Source organism: Sminthopsis crassicaudata, chromosome 5 (assembly GCF_048593235.1).
Source record: "Sminthopsis crassicaudata isolate SCR6 chromosome 5, ASM4859323v1, whole genome shotgun sequence".
Taxonomy (NCBI): domain Eukaryota; kingdom Metazoa; phylum Chordata; class Mammalia; order Dasyuromorphia; family Dasyuridae; genus Sminthopsis; species Sminthopsis crassicaudata.
This window is the reverse complement of record NC_133621.1, coordinates 216285295-216312359: the sequence shown is the minus strand read 5'-3', so window position 1 is coordinate 216312359 and position 27065 is coordinate 216285295. Positions and strand designations below refer to the sequence as shown.

At 32.3% G+C, this 27065-nt stretch overlaps 1 protein-coding gene across 1 annotated transcript in view; it reads right to left on the bottom strand.

Moving 5' to 3' along the window:
• The window catches only part of LRIG3 (leucine rich repeats and immunoglobulin like domains 3), a 57107-nt gene that overhangs the window by 11419 nt on the left and 18623 nt on the right, over positions 1 to 27065 (bottom strand). Inside the window, 10 exon segments of the mRNA XM_074269812.1 lie at positions 1048 to 1211; positions 2095 to 2166; positions 4572 to 4643; positions 6651 to 6731; positions 8063 to 8206; positions 8653 to 8796; positions 9131 to 9226; positions 9228 to 9245; positions 10218 to 10361; positions 11087 to 11218. Of these exon segments, the coding sequence (XP_074125913.1) occupies positions 1048 to 1211; positions 2095 to 2166; positions 4572 to 4643; positions 6651 to 6731; positions 8063 to 8206; positions 8653 to 8796; positions 9131 to 9226; positions 9228 to 9245; positions 10218 to 10361; positions 11087 to 11218 (1067 nt within the window).

The window sequence follows — 27065 nt, the reverse complement described above, 5'->3', positions numbered from 1 at the left end:
AGGGAATTTAAAGATTTTAAAAAATGGAAGGAGTACAATAAATAGATAATATGGAAAATATTTCTAAAAAATTATAATACATTTTTTTTTCCTATCATTGAAGTGAAACTACCATGCTAGGAACCTAATGTTATTATATATGTAGATGGTAGAAATGGCTGTAATAAAGAACAGAAATATGCAAAGCAACTGGATACAACAAAGTGCATAGAAGAGATCCTTGCTGGAGGCAATGCAACTATGAAGACATCATAGGACTGAAAAACAAGGTTACTAGAGGGAAAAATAATGGGGTCATAGGAAAAAATTCAGAGCTTATTAATACAAATAAAAGGTAACAGAAAAAACCAATAACTGTCAAGTTGTGCTTTTGTTGTTGAGTTATTTCAGTTGTGTCCAACCTTTTGCAACCCCCTTTAGGAATTTTCTTGGAAAAGATATTGAAGATATTTCTTTCTCCTGTTCATTTTACAAATGAAGAAACTGAGGCAAACACGGATAAGTGACTTGCCCAGGGTCACATAGTTGGTGTCTGATTCTAGTACTCTATCCACTGTGCCACCTCATTACTGTGATCTACATTTGATCCTATTAAAAAATTATGAGAGGATCTCCTCAATGAAGGGATTAAAATGGAACCAACAGGCTTGTCAAAGCCATAATTAATCACATATAAATAATCACATAAAAATCATATTGCTCCTATTTCAGAAATGACTGCAAGATGTAGACAAATTAAGTTTTTATTGTGCTTTCCTCTTCTTGAATATGAAAAAAGGTATTTAATTTTAATAAAGCAAAATTCTATGCCATCTTACAAGCTCTTGATCAATAAGTAACAATATATATTCATTCAGATAATTCAAGATTCCTTGAAAGACAACAGAACCTACCTTGTTCAAGGAGTCCTAATCCTAAACATCAAGTAATGCAAGTATTCTCCACAGTGATGGAGAAGATCCAGTGTAAACTCATATCTACATTTCTATATTCTTTAATTGAGTAGGGAAAAGAAAACCATAATAGGAGGAGAATAGTCATACTCACCACAAACAAAGCCATCTGGACTCACAGCAAAAATACTTCTTCCTTTTAGCTGCTGAGGATGGGCACAACTGGCATTAACTGAATCCTGAAAGTTGTTTTCTGCCACCCACTGTGGAAGCCACTTTAACTGGCAATCACACAGAAGACTCGATGTATTTAAATGCCTGAGGAGAGTAATTATATTCAAGTTTTTCCCTATGAAATACATATTTCTGTAAGCCAATCAATGCAAATAAATAATATCAAGCAGATGCATTTAAAAGCTGAAAATGCGTATCCCAAGTTAGTATAACCCTCTCTGGATCATCTTTATTATGATGCAACAACATGTGTAATTCATTTTTGCCCCCCTTTTTGTAAATGCTGGTGTTATAAAAATCACTACAGAAACTTCTGCCTACAACCATGTTGCCTGATCAAACTCAGGATCTAGCCTGTCACCCTCCCCGGAATCTCCACGTCTATTTCTTATGTGACAAAATCAAATTTCAAAGTTTAGATAGAAATGGGTAAGTAGTGATCCTTTTCTTTAGAATGAGTAGCTACAATGATAAAGAACAGATCTGCCAAAGTATTTGGTAATAGAAATAATACTATTAAAATTGTGGCTGTTCTGTCATACTATCTGGAATAACAGTGACAGACAGAAGGATCAGACCTGTGATTTTACTGATATTGAAAACTAACTGAGAAGGAAATTTTTTTAACCTTATTGGCAAGTCAGTATATTTTCTGCAACTTATAGTTACAGTGAGTAGGCTTGATCACTGAGAGCTTAAATGATTCGTCCAGGATTCCTAAGCCAGCTATATGTCAAGAGGAATACCTATATCAGGTCTTCCTGGTTTCAAGGCCCATCTTTCTCTACATTATTCCATGATGTTTCTTATGGTCCAGGACTATAATATTATGGAGGGTGGGACCTGATAGTTGTGTAGTTCTTTAAGGCTTTACAATGTACTTTCATTTGATCTCATTTAAACCCAAAGGCATATCTTATGGTCTATGTATTGCTCAGAACAATCTGAAAGAAAAATAAAAGCTTACAATTCTTGAAGTTTTTTCATTTGTGAAAATGTGTTTCCTTGCAAGGACATGATTGCATTGTTGCTCAGGTCTCTGAAAAGAGGTATACAAAAATATATATGGTGAATCAATGTTGATTCCTTGTAAAATTCTAAAACAGATCAAGCATTGTCTGTCAGGAAATTGGGGAAGCAAGGATTCATTAAGAACAAGTCTTATCACATGTATACATATATTGTATTTAATTTATACTTTAACATAATTAACATGTATTGGTCATCTTCCTTCTGGGGGAAGGGAAGGAGGGGAAAAATTAGAGCAAAAGGTTTGGCAATTGTCAATGTAAAATTACCCATGCATATATTGGTAAATAAAAACTATTAAAAAAAAAAAGAAAGAAAGAAAGAACAAGTCTTATCAGATCTAATTTTCTTTATGGATGAGGTTCCTAGATGGACATATCACAGTATTGCCACTGTCATTATCTATGCAAACTTCAGCAGAGTCTTTGACACACTCTTAACGAATAACACATTGAAATACTGGTGAGATATCTGAGATCATTTGGTCTAGGAGGATACTGAGGCACAGAAAGTTTGATTGACTTGCACAAAGATATAGAAACAAACAAACAAACAAAGAAAAAACAAAAAAAAAAAAAAAAACCACCGGGAACAGAAACCATGTCCTCTGACTTAAGTCTGGTACTATTTCCATTGTGCTACCAATCTTGCCTTATGTATAAAATATAGAGATGGACTGGGTAGACGGATGACAGCATGGGAATTCCCAAATGGAGTAACAGAGATTTGTTCTAGACTCAGTTCAAACTCTCTAACAATCATTAGACGAGAAAGCCAGTTTCTCAAATTTGCAAATAACACGAAGTTTGTTATTATTGATTTCTTTTATAATCATGTCTGACCTTCATGACCTCTTCAAAACCTTCAAATCCCCAAACAGGTTTTCTTAGCAAAGAGGGTTAGGTGACTTACTCATAGTCATATATCCATATTTGAACACAGGAAGATGAATCTTCCTGACTTCAGGGATGGCACTCAATTATAATTTAGTGAATGACATAATTATGATATTTAAAAAGAGATAGAAACAAGCTAGAATAGTGGGACAAAATAATGAAAAGAAAGGGGACTAAATTGAAATTACCTGTACTAGTTTTCAAAAATTTTACTAACAAGATGAAGGCAATATTGCGAAGCATGAAGGAGCAATTGGTTTAGGATACAATGCAGAGATTTTAATAAGACTCCAATTTAAGCATTAGTCAATAGTGCAATATGGCAGTCAAAAGATAATGTGATCTTAAATTTCATTATTTAGCATCCAAAACAAAAGAGATCATGGATATTTGTTCTATTGTCCTATTCAAACCACATCTAGAATGCTATGTCTTAAAGTGAGGGTGCCAGATTTTAAAGACAAAGATAAATCAATGTTTTTCCAGAAAAACACGACCAGAATCAAGGAACTTAAAACACTTCTACACACAAGTTTTGGTTAAAGAACTGCAAATGTTTAGTTATGAAAAGAGAAGATTCAACAGGTATAATGAGGACTTTAAAATGTGTGGAAGTCTAAGCAGAAGAGGGCCTAGAAAGATTAGGTATTGCTTGTCTTTAAAAGCCAAAAACAAGGATGAATGGATGAAAATGACAAGAAAGCAGATTTCATCTTAAGATAAGGGAAAGCTTCCTAACAATTCCAGCTGTACAAAAGCAGCATAGGCTTTCTTGGGAATTGCTATATAATTCAGCCAATAGAACATAGAGATTTTTCTTAAAGCTGAACCAAAAAGAGTTCTTTGTAGCTCTTTAGGCTTTGTAAAAAATGGACCTATTACTTCTAGCCTTCTTTTGCTTTTAAGCAAGTTCAATTTTATTTTCAACTAAACTGTTGAGGTGTGGAGGAATAAAGGAAGCTTAGCTAGCTAGCTTATATGAACACAGCTGTACAACACAGAATAACAAATAGAACAGCAAATTATTTTCTGTGACATGCGCCCAATCCTTTTCTTTTTCTCCAATTTATTTCTATATTATGTTTTTTGCCTAGTAAAGTGAATCTGAAGACCTGTCATACAAGTGGGAGTAAATAAATGTGACAATCTATATTTCACTTATTGTCAGATATTTTACCTTTTGCATAAAATTCACAAAAAGTGCACTTTTTAAAAATCTACATTACAATTCCTAGAAAACATATATCCTTATGATAACCTTGGGAAATAGCTAGAACAAATAGACAAGTAAATATTTCTGAGATTTAGAGGTAGAAAGAAACTTAGAGACTATTAAGTCTAAACCCTCATTTTATAGAAAAAAGCACGATGGCTAGAAAGGTCAAGGGATTTGCCTACAGTCACAATTTTAATATATTGTGAAAATTGTATCTTTCTGGGATTTTTTTGTAAAAATGAATCAGAAATAATTGACTTTTAAAATGCCCAACAGTGAGAATTTACAAGATTCCTTACTTACAGGTGTTCCAGTGCATCTAAGCCAGAAAATGCTTTTTTCGTAATAGATCTAATCCGATTTCCCTGGAGTACTCTGAAAACAAATATGATGCAAAACAGAATAACAGTCAATAAAAATTATTTTGAGAATAACCAAAATGTTTTTTAAATTGTAGCTAAGTTTCCAATAATTTCCCCCAATTCTGTTCTCAACACTGAAACAAATGTCATTTCATCTGCTATGTCCATTATAATATAGAATTATGATAATAATAAAATAATAAATTTAAAATAAAACAATTTAATAAATATTTTCACAAATTTGGTATGGGCTCTCAAACATGATGATTAATGCTTAATAAAATAATAAGATAGAAGTTTCATATATATAACATTTTCCCCCATGTAAAGGCATCATATATAATCATCTTATGATGCTTTACTGGATTGCTATTTAAAAACCTTGCTGGGGGCGACAAAATTCTTTACTCTGACAATTAACTCCCTGACATTTTGGAGCAATCCCATTATGGATAAAGGTTGCAAAATTAAAAATTCATAATCTTTTATATAAATTAAATTTTACAGATAATATTAGATAACTGCTTTGTGCAAAATATATTACTCAGTATTGAAAACACAGAGATAAAAGGCACCACTACTCAGCCCTAAGAGAGTTTATAATCTACCTAAAGGTGGGGGAAAGAGAGAGATATGGTATATGAAAGCTATTTCTAATGGACTTTTATTTTTTCCAATCACATATAAAGACAATTTAAATATTTTTAGTAAGATTTGAGTTCTAATTTTTTCTCCTCCTATCCCACACCATCCTTAAAATAATAAGCAATTTAATTGCATATGAACTTTAAAAACAAAAGTTAAAATCACATGTGAAATTTTTTTCTACTTTATTAACCTGTGAATATGTATATGTGTGTGCATTCATATCTATGTAATGAAACCTAGTGATCCATATAACCTTGGGCTAAGTACACTATGACTCATGACCTGCAGTACTTTGTTCTTTGAGATAACAAAGCAAATCAACTATTGACCACTGAGCCAGGATGAGCCACCCATGAAGCAGCCTTTTAAAAATGAGAGAACTTCTCTTGCATTTTATTTTTTCCCTTCTGAATGTGTGACATGAAACTCATTTTGGCTTTGGTAGAAATAAAGATTGCCAGATAACTGCATGTCTCTCTAGAAGTGGTCCAGGATTCCATTGATGGGGGTGAGATGATTTATTTAACTCTGTGTGTATGTAAAAGTTACAGATATACTTTTAAAATATAGGTAACCGAAATTCAATTTCCTATCCAATCTCCTTTCTTCTTTTTACATTAAAAAGGCATGTTGGTTAATGCTAACATGTTAAATTCACATTAATACATTAATTTTTTTAAGGAAATAAGGCCTACAGACATCCCCTACAAGAGTACAGACTACAGCAACCACTCAGTTTCTTGGGGAAGGCATGAGATGATGGTACAGAAAAGAATAGATCAGAAAAGGACATATAGAGAACAATGGCACCAGAATTGGGCCTTTAAAAAATGAGGATTTTGATGTGTGGAGATGTGTTAGGTATGCATTTAAGCCACAAGAAAGGACTTGGATAGTTGCCCAGAAAGTGGGGGAACAACTTACAATACAGTTTGGCTTGAAAATAGTTTGTGATGGGAAGACTGGGGAAGAAGCCTACAAAGAGAGAACAGGGCCTGGAAAAGGTAATTTTATAAAATAAAGAAAAGTCACTGAATGCTTTTGAAGAAGAGTGACAGTAGGAAGATTATTTTTGCAATCACGTTAAAGATAATATTCTCAATCAAATTATTTTCTAGGAATATAAATAGATGACATAGGAAGACATGCTTAATAAATGCTATTGATATTGTCTTGCTTTGAACTTAACAAGAAGGAATATATAATGCTCCCCTAATTGTGTCTAGAACTCTTTTGTGAAAAAGGAAAAGAAACAATAAGCAACCAGTCACAAATTAAATTTCAGAAGTTTATTATGTGACTGACTTCACTTAATAATAAATTTCTTGAGATGAGAAAGACTGAGATAATTCAGAAAAAAAATCAGACTCACAGCCTACGAAGTTTGTCAAGTCCCGAGAAAGCACCATTCATATCTTCAATGGTCCATGAGATTTCATTGTTTTTTAGATCCCTATGGAAAACAAAGCATTTTACAATGAGAGATGGAATAATCACCTACATGTGTACACCAAGAAGAAAGAGCTATGTATGATCTTCAGGTTTTTAATTACAAATCAAAGGCTATTCAATTCAATAAGCATCTATTATGTATTTACTAAATTTAAGGATAAAAAACAAAACAAAACAAATTCTTTCTCTTAAGGAACAACTAATATTTTGGTTAAGGTAGATTCATTATGGGATTCAGAAGCAGGAAGACCTAGGTTTTGATTTTTGACTTAGGTACTTAATGATTTCATTTAATTTCTCTCTGCCTCCCTTTCCTCATCTGTAAAATGAGTATAATAGTACATATCTCATAGGGTTGTTGTGAGGATCAAATGAGATTAAGATTTTGCAAATCTTAACATATATAATTATATAAATGATATTGGTTATATAAATGATATTAGTATTATGATAGTGCTTTATAGATAGTATCTCATTTGAGCTTTTCAAGAACCCTAAAATATAATAATTATTATCTCCACATTATAAATAAATGAGGTAGACATATCAGATGACATGCCTAGAGTAACAAAAATGCAAAGCAAATCCAGTACTCTACTTACTATATCATAGTTATATACATTTAAAAATTTATTGATTCCTTTGACAGAGCAAGGTCAATCAGGAGCTTCCCGGTCCCCTATTAATGTGGATAGGTCCAGATGAGGAGGTGAATACTAAAAACCTAGATGTTCCAAAAAATTGGTTAAACATTAAAACCACTGTTCCAACCACACAACCAGTGTATGCCAAAGCATACAAAGTATCTTTCAATTAGGTAATGTTTCAAATAGTGAACAGAACAAAATGTTTCTAATGAGCAAAAAACAAAAGTAAATTATACAAGGTAAATTAACTCTTGATATATTTTAAAGACTTAATAAAGTTAGCTTCATTTCTCTCTAAAGACAAAGGTAAATTTAAATATATTGCTAATATATGATCCATTTTTTTAGTGATCCCATAACATTTATGCCTTTAGTTGTTTTTCATCTATAATTCCTATCAAGAAAAATTAATTCATTTGAAATTGTTTCCTATTGAGACATTTACATCAACTTCCTTGAGATTGTGATAACATTGTAATCACTAAGAACAATCTCATCATTGTCCTATTTAATCTTTTTAAGAAACACATATGGATACATATAAATCTGATCTGGGAAAGATTAAGACACTATTTCTGAGGTTGCTTACATTTCCTTCACAACAAAGAAAAAGCTGCTTGGAAATAAGTGGGCACATTTAGGAACCAATTAACTTCATCTTTTGAAAGCAAAATGTGTAACTTACAATGTCTGTAAACTGGAAAGCCCCCGGAAGGCACAATCAGCAATGTAGCTGACTTTGTTGTTTCCAATGTGGAGAGTATTTAGTAAGCTTAAGCCAACGAAACTTGAATCATCTAACCTTGCTAAGTGATTGAAAGTCAGGTCACTGCAAAGGCAAAATAATTGAGTCAATGTTAATAACATGTTCCTTATTCAATTCAAAACAATGTTTTATTTTTGCAGAATAGTTATTATAACAATAATCCTCATAAAATTATCCTTAATAATACTGAATTTGTGCATGATCTCTGATCCAAGCAAATTAAACAAATGAGATTCTTTTCATTTGAAAATGACCGTGGCAATATTTCAGCACATGTATCAGCACAATTAAATAGACACACTTGACTTCAACTTATCCCAATACAATTGGGGAAAGGAGGGAGGAAACAAAGGAGTAGTAAAGGATGGACAATGGGAGGAAAAGAAGGAGGGGAGAGGAGGTAGGTGTTGTCACCTTGGAAACTTAGTGAGGGAAAGCTCACAGATCAATGTTAAGAAGCTCTTGTTTTGGCATGAACTCTATAGTGAAGAGAATAAAAGTCAACTCACAGCTCACTGAGTTTTTGGCAGAATTCCCAGGCATCAGAGCTGATCCTGTGAATGGCATTTTGGCTGAGATGGAGTTCCTGCAACATCAGCAAGCCATAAAGCCAGCCTTTCGTGATCTCTGTTAGGTTGTTATGGTCCAACTGCCTACATCCAAAACAAAAATCAAAGAGAGGACTCAAATATCTATTTTGTTATCTGTCTTGTCATATGCATATTAGAGACATATATGATTTCAACAGATCACATAGATTTGTTATTATTAGGTACTTGGGATCTGAGGATGCAAAAAAAAAAAAGTGTTTGGATATCAAGAGATCAAAGGAGAGGAAAAGATATATTTACAAACTCTCTTTACTAGCAATTGAAACATTATTGAAAACAAAATAATCAAGAGACGTTAAATATAATGCCCTCTGGGAGAGATCTGGAATATGGTTCTTAGAAATTCTAAAAGGAAACTGTAATCATTTATACTTACAAGATCTCCATGTTGCTAAGTCCCCAGAAAGCTCCATCCATAAGTCTGTTTATCCCATTTCTTTGCATTTTCAGTGATTTCAGAGCACCAAGTCCTCTTATTTCGATTCAGCTCCCTGCAAAATAAATAAATAAATAATAAAAAAAATAAAATAAATAAATAAATAAATAAATAAATAGATAAATAAGAATTGTATATTTAGTTGACATAATCTGAATTCAGCGGTAGGTGATGTAGCACCATTAAGAAAGCCATCCTTTACAAAAGATCAATTCCAGCTCCTTATCATGGTCCAAACTTGGTGCTGGGTTCTCAAAGGATACCTTGATAAATCAGAAGTTCTGACAAGATCTACAAACATTGGTATGGGACCAACAACAAGGACCCAGTCTAGACTTCCCCTGATGGTTGGAGAATGTTTATCAGGTAGTGATAAGTCTCTAAACAAGCAAACCATAAATCACTGACTAAAAGTTTGAATGTGAGTTAGTAGGGGAAAGTGTCAACAATGATGAAATCATGGATTCTTTGAGATACTAAATTAAAAACCCAACCATTTTTATTAAGAATTTATAAGAAAGGTAATTTTCTTTTGTAATTACAATAAAATCTATTAAATTATAACAAAATGTCATTAAATATAACATCCCTTGATTTTTAAATTTTGGCCCACTGAGAATAAATTCAAGACCATTTGTAACAATTCAGAATTGGATTTGAAATTAAAATACTGCAATCATTCCATATAGCCCAGTGGATCAAGCAAGCTTATCTAATCAAATCTTAGGTCACTAATTACTCTCCAGTTTTGAAAAATGTTATGACAATAAGCAAGCAAGAAAGATGTTTTCAATTACTTAAACAATCAAATATCATTTTTTAAAAATAGAGCTTGTTTTCTTCAATAGGAACACTTGAAACTTGTGTTTTGGGTTGTTTTTTTTTTCATATTCTTTAAGTTAGAAAGTAACATTTGTAGTATAAGACAATTTGAAGAAAACTTAGTCTATCCTTTGACATCTAAGACATTTTAGACTCTGAGAACTGTCAAGGACAAAAATAAAACTAAAAGGCATATTATACTTACAGATGTTGCAGATGGGGCAGTTTAAACATCTTTGGGGGAATAGTTGAGATTTTGTTCCTGTTCAGTTTCAGTACCTGAAGAGTATTAGCCAAATTATCAAAGGAACCAGCTTCCATGGATCTGATTGGGTTGCTATTTATATACCTGTTAAAAGTAAGTTTGTAGATAAATTTCCCTTCTTTTGGTTTTGTCTATGAAGAAAAAAGTCTTCTCCAGGTAAGAAGAATTACTATAGAATTTAAGCCTACTCCCCTGGACACAATAGATATTTTCTTCATTTCTACTGGTCTAAACTGTTTTCATGATGATACTAAGGTGTTTTGATATCTATTACAGTGAATATAATGCAACTCGCATAAAAGCTCTTTGTGGTCCTCAATAATTAAGGAAGAGATTCTAAGATCAAAAAGTTTGTGAACCATTCATTTGAGAACTAGCCAAATTCTGGGTATATGGTAGAGAATTTGCTGAGGAAGAAGTCTTAATTAACAACATTTTGTAATAAGAGCAATTTGATATTCTGGAAAGCATAAAATAATACAAACTGATCAGGACAAAATGCAGAGGTTAGTATAATAAAATGTAGCAGAATAAAAAAAAATTTTTGAAGATTTTTCTCACTCTCAAAATAGGATCTACTTGAATCCTGTTGTTTTCTCTTAGCCAAAAAGGGTAAGGATGTCTATAAGAAATTTATTAATTTCAAAATTAAATTAACTGATGGCCTTTACATTACTTCACATTAATTTTGAGTTATATCACTATAACTCAAAATTAAACAACTTATAATAGTAGAAAATTATATACCAAAATTATCACAAATTTTATATTTTAGATATTTAAAAAAACAACTTCAAAAGAATACTTACAGATTTTTGAGCTGTAAAGCAGGAAATGTACTCTTGAGTTCTGAAATGTTGTTGCTACTCAGATCTAATGTTTCCAGTGATTTAAATGGTTTTAGTTGTTCAGGTAAAATTTCAGTAATTTTATTATTGGCCCTGGAATTTAAAAATATCATAGTTGATGATGATGTAATTAATTGCTCACATTCTTATGATGCTTTAGAAATAACAAAACTTTTTATATACACTATTCCCTTTATCACCATTATCATGTTATCATTTTTAAGATATATTATGGTCAACTAACGATATCATGGTGTCTACTGATATTAGGAATTTCCTGTTTTCATAATGTAGGATTAATACAGGGACTCATCAATACTCAGAAGAGATGAAGAACCAAAACAAAGAATTTCTACTGTCCAGATTATAATTTAAAAAGAACTGAAATTGTTGATGACTCAAATGTCAATAAAGAGATGCAGAGTGGGCCAAAGATGGCTGAAGAACATTACCAATGATGATTTTACAGGTGAAGCATCTTAAATTATGCTATTCAGGAAATATGATTGGAAAAAATGGTAGGTTACTTATTAGAGAGAACAAAGGGATGGACAGCATAAAATCTACAAACTAGTACAAAAAGAATGCTAAATGATCTTAAATGGAAAACATAATCTCATGTTGGATGGGTAATTTACAGAAGATAATTATGAGAGGATATGAATTCTTAAAAATTATACAAAAAGACAAATATAGGTAGAAATCTGTATTGAATGAGATCATAAAGCATATATATATAGATATAGATATAGATATATGAGATATATAAAGCATAAAGGTATATTAACAACTCATGTTTATAAAATGATTTCAAATGTAAAACCCTCTCTCCCCCAAAATAAAATAAAAAAACCTTTGAAGTAGTTAGTACAAATATCATTATCTTCCTTTACATTTGAACATTAAATTTCAAAAGGTTCAAGGTAATAGGCTCAACATTCTGTAGCCATCAAGGGACAGAGCTGGGACTCGTCTAATCCAGGTTTTCTAAACAAGTTCTGTGCTCCTTAAACTATATCCCACTGCCTCATACGAACAGCTATAAGTCAAAAATAAGCAGTCCAATGCTGCTCTTGGGGGAAAGTATACTGATAGTTAACATTCTGGAAATAAGAAAATTTCCAATATCCAGGATACATGGATTTGCCCCTCACAAACTTTTACCATATTTTTAACTTTGATTACCTACGCTTATATTTCTTAAAACCTAGTAAATAACTTTAAGATAAAACCTGACTCATCTACCCTATACCTTTCACAATGTTTTCATTCTTTTCTTTTTGTCTCTTGGTCTCAACATTTCCCACAGTCCACTATGATAGGATCCTAGGGCCACATGAAACCCACTGGTTTGCAGTTAAATTCAATATGGCTTTGCAACTCAGACTTTAATATTTTTTTTTTCTAGCCAGTGGTCTGTATCTGGAAGAATGCTGGGTTTGGATTCAAAAGATCAACATTAAATAACAACTTTGCCACCTAAAAGCTATTTAATCTTAGGTTTATACAACATATGCAACTTGTCCGCATTTCTTCATCTATAAAATGTGAATATGTGAGACAACATATAATCATTCTTTATTAAATACAAACTATTATATAAATGCATAAAAGCTAGAGAGTATTTCAATGAAAGCACTGTGGATATAATAAGACCTCAAATTTTCATGTGATAATCAGTTGATGGAATTAGGGATTTTATCCTGGAAGAAAGATTGAGACAGGGCTATCCCAAGGCCAAAGAAGGCAAAACTTAGAGTCATTGCTATTTGCTACAAAGAGGCAAATTTGACATATGAGAAAAAATTCCTAATTTATGAATGAAATATTCACAAATGGAATGGGCTATCTCAGGAGGAAGTGAGTTCTACTTTACCAGATGTATTAAGCAAAAGTTGGGAGGTTGACTTCACCTGGTATGCCATGGAAGAACTCTTGTTCAAATAGAAATTGGAATGTATGTCCACTGAGAACCCGTGCAATTGAGAGGTAGGTTATGTGGGATAATGAAAAGAATGCTAGATTAGGAATCAGAAAACCTGAGTTCAAATCTACCTAGGTAAGCTTTGGCAAGTCACTTATGCCAGCCAACTCTCAATTTACTCAATTCTAAAAATAAGGGTATTAGAGTATATGACCTCTAATTCATGGTTCTATAGCTAAGATTTATGGTATTAAGTATTTTGCTTTTATAAATAATTAAAATTTGCATAATGAAAATGATTTTGCCATTTCCATTGGCTTTTTTGTGTTTTAAGTCTTTTTATATACCTCCTTTGCTATTTCTTCCTTGTGAAATGTTGTATTAGTAGAACGCAGCCATGTTCCTGCTTTGCCATTTTACACCTATCTTCAGAACTACCAGATACACACTAGGAACTGCTCAAAAGGCATTCAGAAAAGCACAGTCTCCTAACTTGCCAACCATAAGCAGGCACACACACACACACAAAAATCACTCATGGCATTAACAATCATTGAGATTTAAACACTAGACTATGTATGCTAATGCAGTGAGCTGAAGTAAAAACGTTCAGAAAGTCATCATTAACCCAGTCCCTTCATGGAGCAGCTTATAAAACAAATCCAGTGAAACATGGAAATCAGACTGATTTATGTTTCATCCTTGTCATGCCTGGCTGAATTCAGGTAGGAAAAGAGCTTGTTCTATTAGCTAAAATGTCATTTTTAAGAGAGATCCAACATATTTTACAAAGGTAAATCACCAGGAACAAACAACTTAAGGGAAAAAGCTGCCCCAAAATTCTGGATTCAAACCCTACCTTGGATATTTGTCAGCAAGATGAAAATAAGTAAATCACTTAACTTCTATATGTCTTAGGTATACTCTAGGAATTGATTCCTGAGACACAATTTTAATCTACATGTATAGAAGGTGTTGCTTACCCTGACAAAAATGACATACTCTGATAACATGTCTCATGTATTTACATGTGAATTGCTAAAGGAATTAGGATTATAATAAAACCTCAAGTAAAAGAAAATTTAGAAAACTGGTATTTGAAACCAGTTGGCTGAAAGTTTTCTAAAGTATATATAAACATCTACATTACTTCCCAATACTAGTAAATATCCCCAAATCACCAATTTTCAATAATTCATAATTTTACAATGCTTGATACACATCTTCTCAAAGTACAGTATAGAGCTGTACATGCAGATGGTACAAGAGATTGTATTGAGCATGTATTGACCTCCCAGTCCTTTTCCCAGAACATTTGTAATGCATATAAATAATTTATAATAACCTAGAATGTAGTCATCATTTGTCTCTTTCCCCCACAAATAAAATACAGCTAAATAACAGTTATTCTTAGGCTATTCCAAATTCAGTCTAGAGGAGAAAGAATATAGTTCTATGATGATAAAGAAAAAAAATTCTGAAATGAAGGATATAAAGTATTGAAAATATTTAGTGTCTAATATTTTTGTTGTTCAATCACTTCAGCCATGCCTGACTTTTTGTGACACCATTTGAGGTTTCCTGGGAAAATTCCTGGAGTGGTTTCACTATTTCCTTCTCCAACTTATCTCATAAATAAACAATCTGAGGCAAACAGGGATCACAAAGCTAGTATCTGAAGCCAAATTTGAACTCAGGAAGACAGGCCACCTACCTGTCCTTTGTGTCTGATATTACTTACTCTCAAATAGCTTTAACAGTTATAAGAGTTCCATTTCAAATCAATTAAATATATATTAAGAACCTACTATGTGTAATGCCCTGAGGATGCAAAGAAAAATAACAAAAATATTCCTATCTTTATTGCAAAGATGACAACATCTACAGGTAAGTGTTAATCCTTCTCAAGGATACTATTATTGCCTCTATTAGAAACAGTTAATTTAATTTCAAGAGCAGAAAAAATAATAGAATAATTGTGCTTAAGTAAGTAGAAAAACCAGTTAAAACTGAATTGACATGACTCTGTAGTGAATAAAGGAAGAGAGTAAGGAGAAAGTTCTCTCTGTTGGAACTATTTTAATAGTGCTGTAGTAAAGTATACTTTAAGAAGGCTCTAGAAATTGTAGTAAGATAGCCTATTTTAGAAAGACTATTTTTTGTGTTCATTGAGTAAAATTGGTCAGGATTTGGGAAAATCTTCCTGAGTTCAAAACTGGCCTCAGACACTTAGTAGCTACAATATCTTGGCAAGTCACTTAACCCTATTTGCTTCACTTTCCTCTTCTGTAAAATGAGATATAGAGAAAACAGCATTCTAATTATTTTTGCCAAGAAAACCACAAATGGGGTCATGGCAACTGAACAACAATAAAATTGTCTAGAGAGGAACAATTTGGAACTGAGTTCCCAGACAAGTGGAATCAAATATAAGTATTTTAAAGGTATGCAATGCCTGTGGCAATACAATTGATTAAAAATGAAATATTGTGAACATTAATACATCACTATATTTTTATTATAGTTTTCATTATATGTAATGTAAAAATCAAAAGCATAAATAATTAGAGAAATTATATACATATATACATATAAACTAATATTTATTTAAACAGACAAATGAGTAATATTACTAAAACAGGAAAGAAGGTTTCAATGAAAAATTAATGTTTAATTAGAGTAGGTCTTATATTTAGCTAATGAGAAAATGTTGCAAATTTATTAAGAAATAAAATATCCATTATAATCTTACATTGTATAAAACTTGGTATTGTAAATTACATAGTCATGAGTTGAATGACAGGTTGAAGAGGGATGAACTCCCAGTATGTGTGGTCACTCTATAGAACCATTTATCCCTGCTGCATGGGTAATTTTCATGCCATATAAGCATAATACAAAAAGATGGCTAGTGGGATGAGATGAGGGAGGGGAAGTAAGAGGAAAAGGAAAGTAAATATCCACACAAAATATTCTAAAAATTAGAGAAGGCTTAATAAAGAAGAGGATATTTGAACAAATTCTTAAAGGAAAAGGCCCAATGTAGAGATTAGAATAAAGTCAGTAACATGCACAGGAAGTATACAAATGTGTGGAAGTGAGAGAAATCATGACAAGTTTGAGGAAGATTTAGTAGTTTAGTTAGAAATAGTTAAATCATGTTGCAGAAGGAGAAGGATAAAAAAAATGTTTTTTGAATAATAAGGTTGCGATGGCCAAAAAACTGAACATAGTTCAGCAACAGGTCTCAGTGCCACCTTAGAATGCTCACCCCTCAACACTACCATAAGGAGTCCCAATTTTTTCCAAGTTTGCCAAAGTCCTTCTCATCTTGCAGATTTCATCTTCTAGTTTCATATCTGATACCCCAGACCCACAACTGGGAGTATTCCAGACAATACATAGTTATGTGGGAGGAAAACAGTAGAAAGGAAAAAATAAAAAGTCCACGTGAGCTATGCTATCCTTTCAGCCATGCCTGCTGGTCCCTTGGCACATGGAACACATGGGCAAGCAGGTAGAAGCAACCAAGTCATAGTACTTAAGATAGTCTCTGATTCTCTCTATCCCCTGCCCCCTGTAAGTGCTGCACTGAGTAGTCAATTGTCCCTTTTCCTCCCAAGACAGTCAGAAGAGCAGGTAGTTATTTTTTTTTTACCAGCCCTCCATCCCTTCCCCTTGCCTATATCAAGCAGCAGAACAAGCAAATCCTTAGAAGAACATAAGAGGGTTTTATTCACCCTGGAGGATTTGCTAAAGAACCACAGTAATACAGTAATAATACAGCAGCAACAGTCATGTAAACAAAACAGCAGCAAATACCAAAAAGTGAAAGCAACTTCTATAGCCAATGCTCAAGAAATCTTAACAGATCTCAGATATAAAGCCCTAGTCTTGAGACTCTCCACTTAAATTAATTAAAAATACGACATAAATCAAATGAATGTCTCCCACCTGGAAATCACAGTCTACCCTGGCATGTTGTGTTCTTACTGTGACAACTTCCAGATCTTAGAATATAACCCCCTGAGAAATGATATGGTGAATGAAATGTTAGGCCTAGAGTCAGGAAGATCTAAATTCAAATCTGGTCTCAAATACTTAGTAACTAGATGACCCTGAATAAGCCATTTCTTTTTGCCTCCGTTTTCTTATTTGTATAATGGGGATAATAATGGCATCTATCTCACAGGGTCGTTGGGGAGAATCAAGTGAGATAATAATTATAAAGTGTTTAGCAAATTTCCTGCATGCTATAAAAAGTCAGACATTTATTGTTGTTGTTATTATTATTTCCCAATGGCTGTGAAGATAGACATTTGCTAGCTGAATTTCAATAAAAATTTTTGCTGTGTTTAAAAATATAAGTATCATGATTTATTTGATGCAGTCCAGCATAATACATCTTCTATGTGAATCTCAGATTCTCTGAGATATATCATTTTCCAATTATGAGAAACATGTATCAAAATAAACTGACCTTCAAAGTATCTTAAAGTATCATGCAAGGATTTTCAACAAGAATGAAACCATATATAATCATATGCTGTTAGGTTTTTTTTTTAATCTTTTAGTGAGAGCCAAGCATTTTTATACCATAAAAACAAAATAAACACTTTAAAATATTGCTTTCATATTTATCTTATCCTTTTAGTTTCTATTAGGCACACATGTATATGTCAAAACATTAAGACATTTGTACATGCATATGGAGCATATATAGATAGATGGATAAATGGATAGATTCATATCTATCCATCTATTTTTTTTATTTTAGGGTATATGCACAAAAAAATTTTAGAGAAGATATATGTTCTAAAAAAGTTTGAAAACCCCTGTAAGAAACAATTAGAATTGGGAGGTAAAAAGAAATGGATTTGAAATCAAACATAATCAATTATTGTATATCACTTGCAGAAAAATAATTTTCTGAGAACTTATACTGAAATATATTGCCAAAGATGGCAGAATTTTCTCTGATTATCTTTAAAAATAGAATCAATTTTCATCTAGCTACAATTGTGCTGCTAAGTCATACCCATTGATAAAAGAGCTGAAAACTCAATCTAGATAAACATTCATGATCTAAGAATCTTTGTCTTAGAATACTATGCATTTCAAAAAGTACTTAAGTAAAGCTAAGAGAACACAATATACTCAACTAGAACAATGTAAATAGAAAGAATAATAAAACAAAACTGAACCAAAAGTGTAAGTTTAATGACCAACAAAGTTCTAACCCAGAAACCAGAGGTTGGGAACAATAGGCATCAAATATTCCAAGTCTGCCAGACACAGCCAAATCACAACTGGAGGGCTCTTTCAGTAAGAATAAGAGGAAGGTAGCTATTTAGAAATGAATATGACACAAAAATAAAAGGCAAATATAAACATTTTCAATGAATTCCACGACTCTTCCATTTCTCACTACAACATAGTGCTAAGTGAAAGTCATATATTATCAAGGCCTTCAGATTTTGACAAGCCCTAAACAAATATTTCTTTAGATTCAAGTGATAAATGAATGCCAGCTGTGACCTGCTTGAATTCTGCCTATTTTTCAGAGTTGGCTCTGCCAGGAAATGAGCCTCCTTGAATCTAGTTGTGAGGAATGGAGAAATAGGATTGATACAATTAGTGAATTTAGATGCCAGTGAAAAGTATTAAATTCAAAAGACAAGCCATAGGATTTGGGGTCAGTAGGTATTGGTTAAAATACCCAGACTTGGGGGGGAGGACCATTTTTCCTTTTTCAAATATGTAATTCAAATTATTATATTACCAGAATGTCCTTCAACATGCAAAATACTAATCCTAATTATATCTACGCTTAAAACCATCTCTCTAGCCACTCTCTTCTCCCAAGTTTTGGGCAGATTTTGGCCCCCAGGCTTCAGCTGGTATAGTTATCTAGCAATAATAAAAACATAATAATATCTAATTAAAAGTATTTTTCTCAATGACAAATGCAATAAATTGTATTCTGAGAGGAAAGAGAAAAGAACACACCGGTGTCTATCACAATGACCAAGTAAAGGTTACAAGGTAGATAACAGGTCATACTAGACTTAGTTTATACATCAGTTTATTTATAAGGTAATTATTAACAAGGTATTAAAACTGCCAATTACTTGAGTGACGAATAAAATTTTCCTTGCAGTAAAAGTGTGCTCTAGCCAAAGCCAACAATTTCCTGAACTGCACGCCTTCTAATTTGCAGTGTGAAAGTGTTCAGTTATAGACGTACCTTACACAGGGCTGTCTTTGTGTCAGCTCTGCCCCATAAAACAAAAATTCCTAAAACTAACAGGAGAATGGTCTCTGTATCACAAAATTTTTAGTTTGTCTTGATGAAATGGAATTAAGTCCAAATACTAGCTTTAAGTTACTTCTCCAACTAATTGGCAAGATGCCATTTGACATGGACTTGCAAAATGGGGTACGTGGAGGAGCCTTGCTTCACACCAGGAGGAGCCAAGAGGAAAATAAAGAAGATAAGATCAAAGTTTCTCAATTCCCCAAAGTACAAAGCAATAAGAGTTACTGTGATTTCATGATGTGGTTCTCCAGCTATATAAAAATAGACATTTTTATAGTTCTTGCTTTTAACAGATCTCACTTGATCCTTGCAACTCTATGGGGGTAGGTGCTTTTTAAATCCCCATTTTACAGTTGAGGAAACAGAGGCAGACAGAGATTAAAGTGGTTTACCAGGATCACCCAGGTTAGTAAGAATCTAAGACCAAATGTAGATAGATCCATGTGTTCCTAACCTCTGATCTACAGCTCAATCCAATGTGCTACCTATTAGCCTCACTCAGCCATTGCATGCCATAGACCTGAATCTAGCTCAAAGGACCACATTACTTCTCCCAGAATAACACTTAAATCCTTAACTTAAATTTCTAGAAACATATTTTAAAAGCTCAGTAACTTTACCATTTGTAATATTTAGTCTTCTATACTTAGCTACATTAATAGCAAATGGTCATGTAAACAATAGTATTATTTTTATTCAAGACATGATTTAGGCAAGTGCTTCAATTCTTCTACCAAAGACAAGAATATTTTGATGATGTTGATTTTATGAAGCACATTAAGTTCTAATTAATTTCTAAAAAACATTATACTCATCTTCTGATGGTCAAAAACTAGGATTGGGGTGGAAATGGAAAATAGATAAGGATATCCAGGGAGGACAGGAAGTTCCTATTTTCTAATGCAATAAGAAATAATAAAAATTCCTAGTTCTTTTAGGTTTTCCTTGCTAAATCCTCTCTTCCCCTGCAGTCCGCCATACAATTTGATCATATTGCTGTAAGAGAAAGATACACATAAACAAGAAAAATTGCTAGATTGCTACATTCAACTGTCCATTGAATATCCCTAATAAATTCAATTGCATATGCCAAGTCACAGTTCTCAATAAAACAATTCATAAAATTCAGAACTCATCAAAGGAGCTTCCTTTAGCCAACAATTTGAACTTGTACTATATAATAGTGCTGGTAACAAGCAACAAATGTGACCAGTTCTGAATTTTTGCTCCTCTGCTGTTTAACACAGACACATACTTCTATGGAAGAAGAAATTGGGATAATAACCAAACAAATGTCAATAGACAGTTTGGGTAATTTGTTCCTAAATAACTGAGAGATGGCTAGATGTTATTTTTTTATTGACTCATTCCCCAAGATTTCCCCCAACAAATGGTATGAAACATGAAATTAAAGACCCATACTTTAAAGATAACTCTCTGAAACAGGACAAGTTCTCAAAAAGATATTTTAAAAATAGATTAAAACAGGCATCGTTAGCATTTTTTGTGTCATGGACCCTCTAGATAGTCTAAGGAAATCTATACACATCTTGAAATCACATTTTAAATGCATACTATTTCAAAGAAAATTAATTTTTATTGAAATAGCTGTTAAAATAATTTTTAAAAGTTGGTTAAACCCACTAAAATCTCTTCAAGAATCCCTTGAAGAAGAGAATGTTTGCAGATGACAGATTCAAAACACATTAAAACACAATACCTTGAAAAAGCAGGCAAATTTATGTCAACTGATGTATTTTAAAAGACAGATTTAAAAAGATCTATTTACAGAATTCATTCATTCATTCAAAAAACAGTACTGAGCATCTATCATATACAAGATCCTGATTGTGATTAACACTGTGAGTGATATATAACAAGAAAAGGCCTCTGTTACCAAAAACAAAACAAAACAAAACAAAACCAAAAAACCCTCTAAAAATTAAAGTTATAATAGGAAAAAAAAAGCTCTGTGTTGAAAGAATTGTACCTTTCCTGATTCACAGAAAAACAAAGGGGAATATTAAAGTATAAAATAAGGGAGTGACATATGGAAGAGGAAAAAAATGTAAGCCAAATAGAATTTTATTTAATGAAAAAGATATACACTGAATGATACATGGAATCAATCTTCTAGACTGAAGTAAATTTTATAAACACTAATCAAAAACAATTTTTCACACTTAATGGAGTATCAGCTCCAGCACTTCAGAAAACAAATAAAAATTACAAACTTTGCCAAGAAAATAGTGCTTCATTACAAAGAGCTGGTAATTTGGGGAACACTTTTGTTGAAGTCCTGAAACAGGTGAATTCAAGTAGTTGAGGGAAAAGAAACTCTGAGCTAGGCAAAACATATTAAAGTGTGGGTTCCCTGATACTTTTATTTCCCATTTCACAATGTACTCAATGTACTTAAGGGACGGGTTCCCTAACAATGATGGACTTTTATTTCCTATTTCACAATGGAGTCAATGTACAAATGGGGCTTTCATTAAAAAGGTCATTTTATGGCCAACTTTGCAAGTGATACTTCTAAATACATATGCTACATCATGGTTTACTATTTTATTTACCTTCTCTGGGAACAAGAACAGGGAACCTAACATTAGAAATGGTGACAGGGATTTATTTCTCAGATACCCCTAAGCAAAAAAAAAAAAATTATTTGATATAAATGTTCCCTAGCCAACTGAGCAACACTAGGATTGATAAAATTAAGAGACCAGAAGAAAACTGAATTTCTTATTTTAAAAATTAGGGAGTATTGCATTGAATAGATTAATTTATGTAGAATTATCATTTTTATTATATTAGTTCAGTCTTATGAGCAAGTAACATTTTCCCAAATGTTTAGATCTGCCTTATTTGTATGAAGTGTTTTGTAATTACATTTATATAGTTATTGAGTTTGTCTTAGCAAGTAGACTCCCAAGATTTTTATATTGTCTGTAGTTATTTTAAATGGAATTTTCTCTTTTATGACTAATAAAGAAGTTTTTTCCTGTGATTGTTTACATATAACCTATATTTGATTGGTTATCATTTCTAGGAGATTGGGAGAAGGAAAATAATTTGAAACTCAAAATTTTTTTAAAAATTAAAAAATTTTAACATGTAAATAGGAGAAAAATAAAACATTATATATTTGAAAAAATTAGGTGAATATGTCTTTCCACTCAATTTGGCCAAATATTCTGATAAGTTATGTCATAGCAAGTTGAAAGCAGTTTTAATAACAAAAAAGCAGGTATAAAGGACAAGTTCTGATAATTTGCTTCCCAATGTAACTTTGAAAATAGCTTCTAGTTCCTTCTTTCCTCTGAAGCATATTCATTCTCAAAAATTGAAAGAAAAATGAACTCAATTAAAGTATTCTATGAAAATAAAATGTTCCCAAGATTTCAACTCCTTTAATTCACTGAAGCACTTGGAACAACTGAAAGCAAATATAAGTTCTTCAGATTTTAAATTATTAGGACCCTTGATCAATTTCCTCTATCTACTTCATTTCCTACATCTGAATGTGACATTTTGGCTACCTTCACATGAACAATTATAAGAAAACCTCATGTTCACAAGAGAGGAGAAAAGAGGAATATATATACATGAAACTCACATGTCCAAAGGAGACTTATTTTGATATTGTTTAATCTCTTTGGGGAGATACCAGGAGAACACTGCAGGGTAGTCCTCTATATCTGCTCCAGACTAGGATGATGATTTGACAGTTCTCAAAAATGGTCAAATGCCCCCCCTTCCATCCAGATTCCTGGAAGGTGACTGAGGAAAAAAGTGTCATCTACCACCTCTGTTTCAGATTTTGAGCACAGTAATAGATTTAGGGGCATGAGAGAATGGAAATGGTATGGTTCCCAATTTTCTCCAGTTTGACTATCAATCTATGATTCCAGATGTTGGGCTGTATTGATACTCCTCTATCAAGTTGTCATTGGAAAAATGACAACCACTTCTCAGCTGGTGTCAGGAATGAAAGCAAAAGAAAACAAAAACCAATTAAATCTACATAGAGAAACAGAATGGGAACCATTTAATATGGGCACAAGTCTTCAGAGGTTAAATGCCAAAAGGATGGCCTTGAGTTGTTCTTTTAGAGCAAAAATCAAAAATAAAAGTATTTATGAGTTTTGGAATTTTATATATAGGGAATAAGAGAATAAACTTCCAATATACAAATATTTTTACTAGGGAAAAGGCATTAAATCATCTTTACCACTATTGATATCACTATTTATAAACTGAGCATATATTTTTCCAAATAAACAAAATCAATTCATTTACAACTTCCAATAAAGCAAGATGACACTTGAAATAACAAAATTCTAAAGAACAAGTATATACTTATGTACATTATATGAAAGTCATAAAAATGGCAAACCAAGCATTGTGAAGACTTGACAGTGATGGCTTAACAACTTCTTTTTAAAAGTTATGAGTCTTCACATTTGATTTTTATAAATGCAGTCTGCAAAACTTTTTAAATATTATCTTACCAAAAATCCAAATGTTTAAAAAAAACTCACATATTTTCAAGACCAATTTGGGCAAATAAACATTATTTTTACACAAGTATCACTGGATAAATCACAATTCTGATTTTACAAAATGAAGAGCAGCCCAAAGGAAACATGATGTTTCAAGGTCACATCCAAAGAAACAGAAAAAGATCTGACTAAGGAGTAGGTGAGCCTAGACAAATACAATGACTTAGCACTTTCTATAAAAAACCCTTTGGCAATACAAATCAATTCCAAAGAATTGTAGAATTTTAGATCTGGAAGGAACTATGGAGTCCAACTTCTACATTTTATAAATGGGAAAACTACTACCCAGAGAAATCTGAGAACTCATCAAAGAACACAGAATCAATAAGAAGCAAGAGATGCTTTGTCAGTTCTTAAAAATCAATTTCTGATAACTACCTAAAATGGATCAGTGTACTCTCCTATGTCAATGTTTTCTTATTCTTTTGAATAAGTTTTCTAGTTTAAGTATTCCAACAGCACCTATATTGACTATATGTATGGTGTAAATGACTAGCTATTTTGTTTTTAAAGAACCATCATGAATCTATTTTCCCAAACAGTTATTAAACTTGAAGAAGCAATTATTCCATCAACTCCTCATCAAATATTAAAAAGCATGAAATGGCATTTTTTGTTTCAGGTCTTCCAAGCCTTCTTAGGTGGAGCATTCAGATGAAAATGAATTATCAACTCTTTTTATGGGTACCCCAGGAAGAAAGCAGAGAATCTAGGGTTCCATTTGTTACTGAAGAACTAGAATGTCAGGTTTTTTCACAAAGACATTCCTTAACCAACCAAATTACAGCATCTATATGAATAAGAAATAACTGTCAACACCTGGCAACTGTCTAGTACCTATTGCACAAGACAAGATACAGCCTTAGGCCTTTTAGCTGTAACATGCCAAGATGTGAAATCTAGCTTTTTGGAAGGAAGTATGCACATATAGCACCCTCTCTAAAATGTGTGTGTATGTGTGTGTGTGTGTGTGTGTGTGTGTGTGTGTGTGTGTGTGTGTTCACCACAAGTTAATTTTAAGGCATTTTCACATCATTCCACCTTTTAAAGTCTATTGGCTATATCACTTAAGTCCAATAATTAATGCAAATTATAAACTAGTAAAGGTCATTTTTATAAATTGATATCTTGCAAATACAATGGACATATTAATTGGGGCAGATTTGAAGTTGGGGCTTATTTGAAATTGGTGTTTTTTTCTACATAAATCTCACTATGTATAAAAGCATTAAAATTGTTAAAGAAATCAAACTTGGCATGTTTACACTCTAGTTTTTTTGTTTATGTGTGTCTATACATTGTATACATATAAGCATACAACAGATTGTATATATGTGTGCGCATGTGCACATATGTACATGTGTGCGATTTTGTATGGAATGTGTTATATATCAAATGCAAATTTCTGCCTAAAATAAATTCATATAGAATAAAAGCTATTAGTCTCCAAAGTAGCAAGAATTTTCTTTAATAAAGAGATTTGTGAAGGAAAGGACCTCTCTAGAGTAGATAAAAATAAGTTCTCTCCTTTACTATACTTTAAAGACAATTAAAAAGGCTCATTAAAAGAAAACTTGTTTAGGCTGGCCCAATGGCATCAAAGAATGCTGCCAACTGAGGAAACCTCTGCAAAGGAGCCAGATTCATGATTAGGATTTAAATTATTCCAAGGGATACTTAAAAAAAGAGATGTGTAAAAATAGAAGTCAATTCTATTTCCTTTCAACTAGAAGCCAGGTTAACACAAAAGATAATTATCATGTAGCATCCATATGCACAATAAAGACATCTACAGTTTTGATACTGAACTTCTAGGGACAATCAAAAGAGTTCACATGTCAATCAAATCATGCTTTAAAAGGTAAGGGTCAAACGGCTACTCTAAGTACATCTAACAACCGACTCTTCTTTGATTCAAAAGTGTAAAATTAAATGGTTAGTCCTTTATATTAAACAAGTGAATAAGACTGCTGAAGGACATATAATTTTTGAATAATTATTTACCAGCTATTTTATCTAGCCCTATAAAATATCTAATATTGGCCTTTTTAGGAAAAAAGGTTACCAAGAATTAGCAAGACATTAATTCTAGAACCTGAAACAAGAACATTTTATATTCATACAAAACTTTACATTTTACAAAACACTTCTCTCACAATATTCTAGTAATGGAGTGAGTAGTACAAATGCTGGTTTCCCTTTATAGGAGCAAAAACTGATGAGGAAGCTGACTCAGAGAGATGCTTAAGCTTATCCTCTCTTCACCAGAAGTTGTTAACTGGAAATCTGTGAACTTTAAAATTTTTTGATAATTATATTCTGATATAATTAATTTCCTTTATAACCCTATGTTTTTTATGCATTTAAGACATTGTTCTGAGAAAAGATCCATAGGCTTCACTAGACAGTGCTGAAGAGATTCCAAGATAGCAAAACAAAATTTAAGAAGTCCTACATCTAAGCTATTTATCTAGGTATTTCTTTTTTTCTTTCTTTTTATCTTTCTATCTATCTATCTAGATATTTCAAATAGAAACATCTGCCAAGTAAGAGCATGGTTAAGAATCAAACTTATATCTTTAGACAATAACTCTAGGACCCTTTTCAGTACAACCCACTAACTTGTTAAAGAATGGAATTTAGTCATTTGACTTTTATTCTAAATTCAATTAAAATGTTTAGATATAAGAAAGCCTCTATAACATGGTTTAAATATGAAATGGTAACTTGTGTCAAGTTTCAATTCTATGCCTAGATTGATCTTCTTCCCCTACCTCTTGAGACCATTCCCCTCTTAAAGGCATAGCTCAGGGGCTACTTTCCATGATTCCATATTCCATCATCCACACCAGTTATAAGCAATCCCTCATTCCTGAATTTCTTATTCAATTCTATTTAGATTTCATTTTGTAACTTTTAATATAATTATCTTTGCCTTTATCTTACTGTTTACTGGATTGTAAGCTCTCTAAAAACAGCTATGATTCTTATTTTATCTTTGTCTCTCCAGTACTTAACACATTGCAATTTGAAAAATGCATACTGAAAAATGTACATCAGAGAGTACTCTCAGAAAAGAACCTATACCAATTGACTTTTAAGGTTTCTTACACTTTTAAATTCTTTGATGCT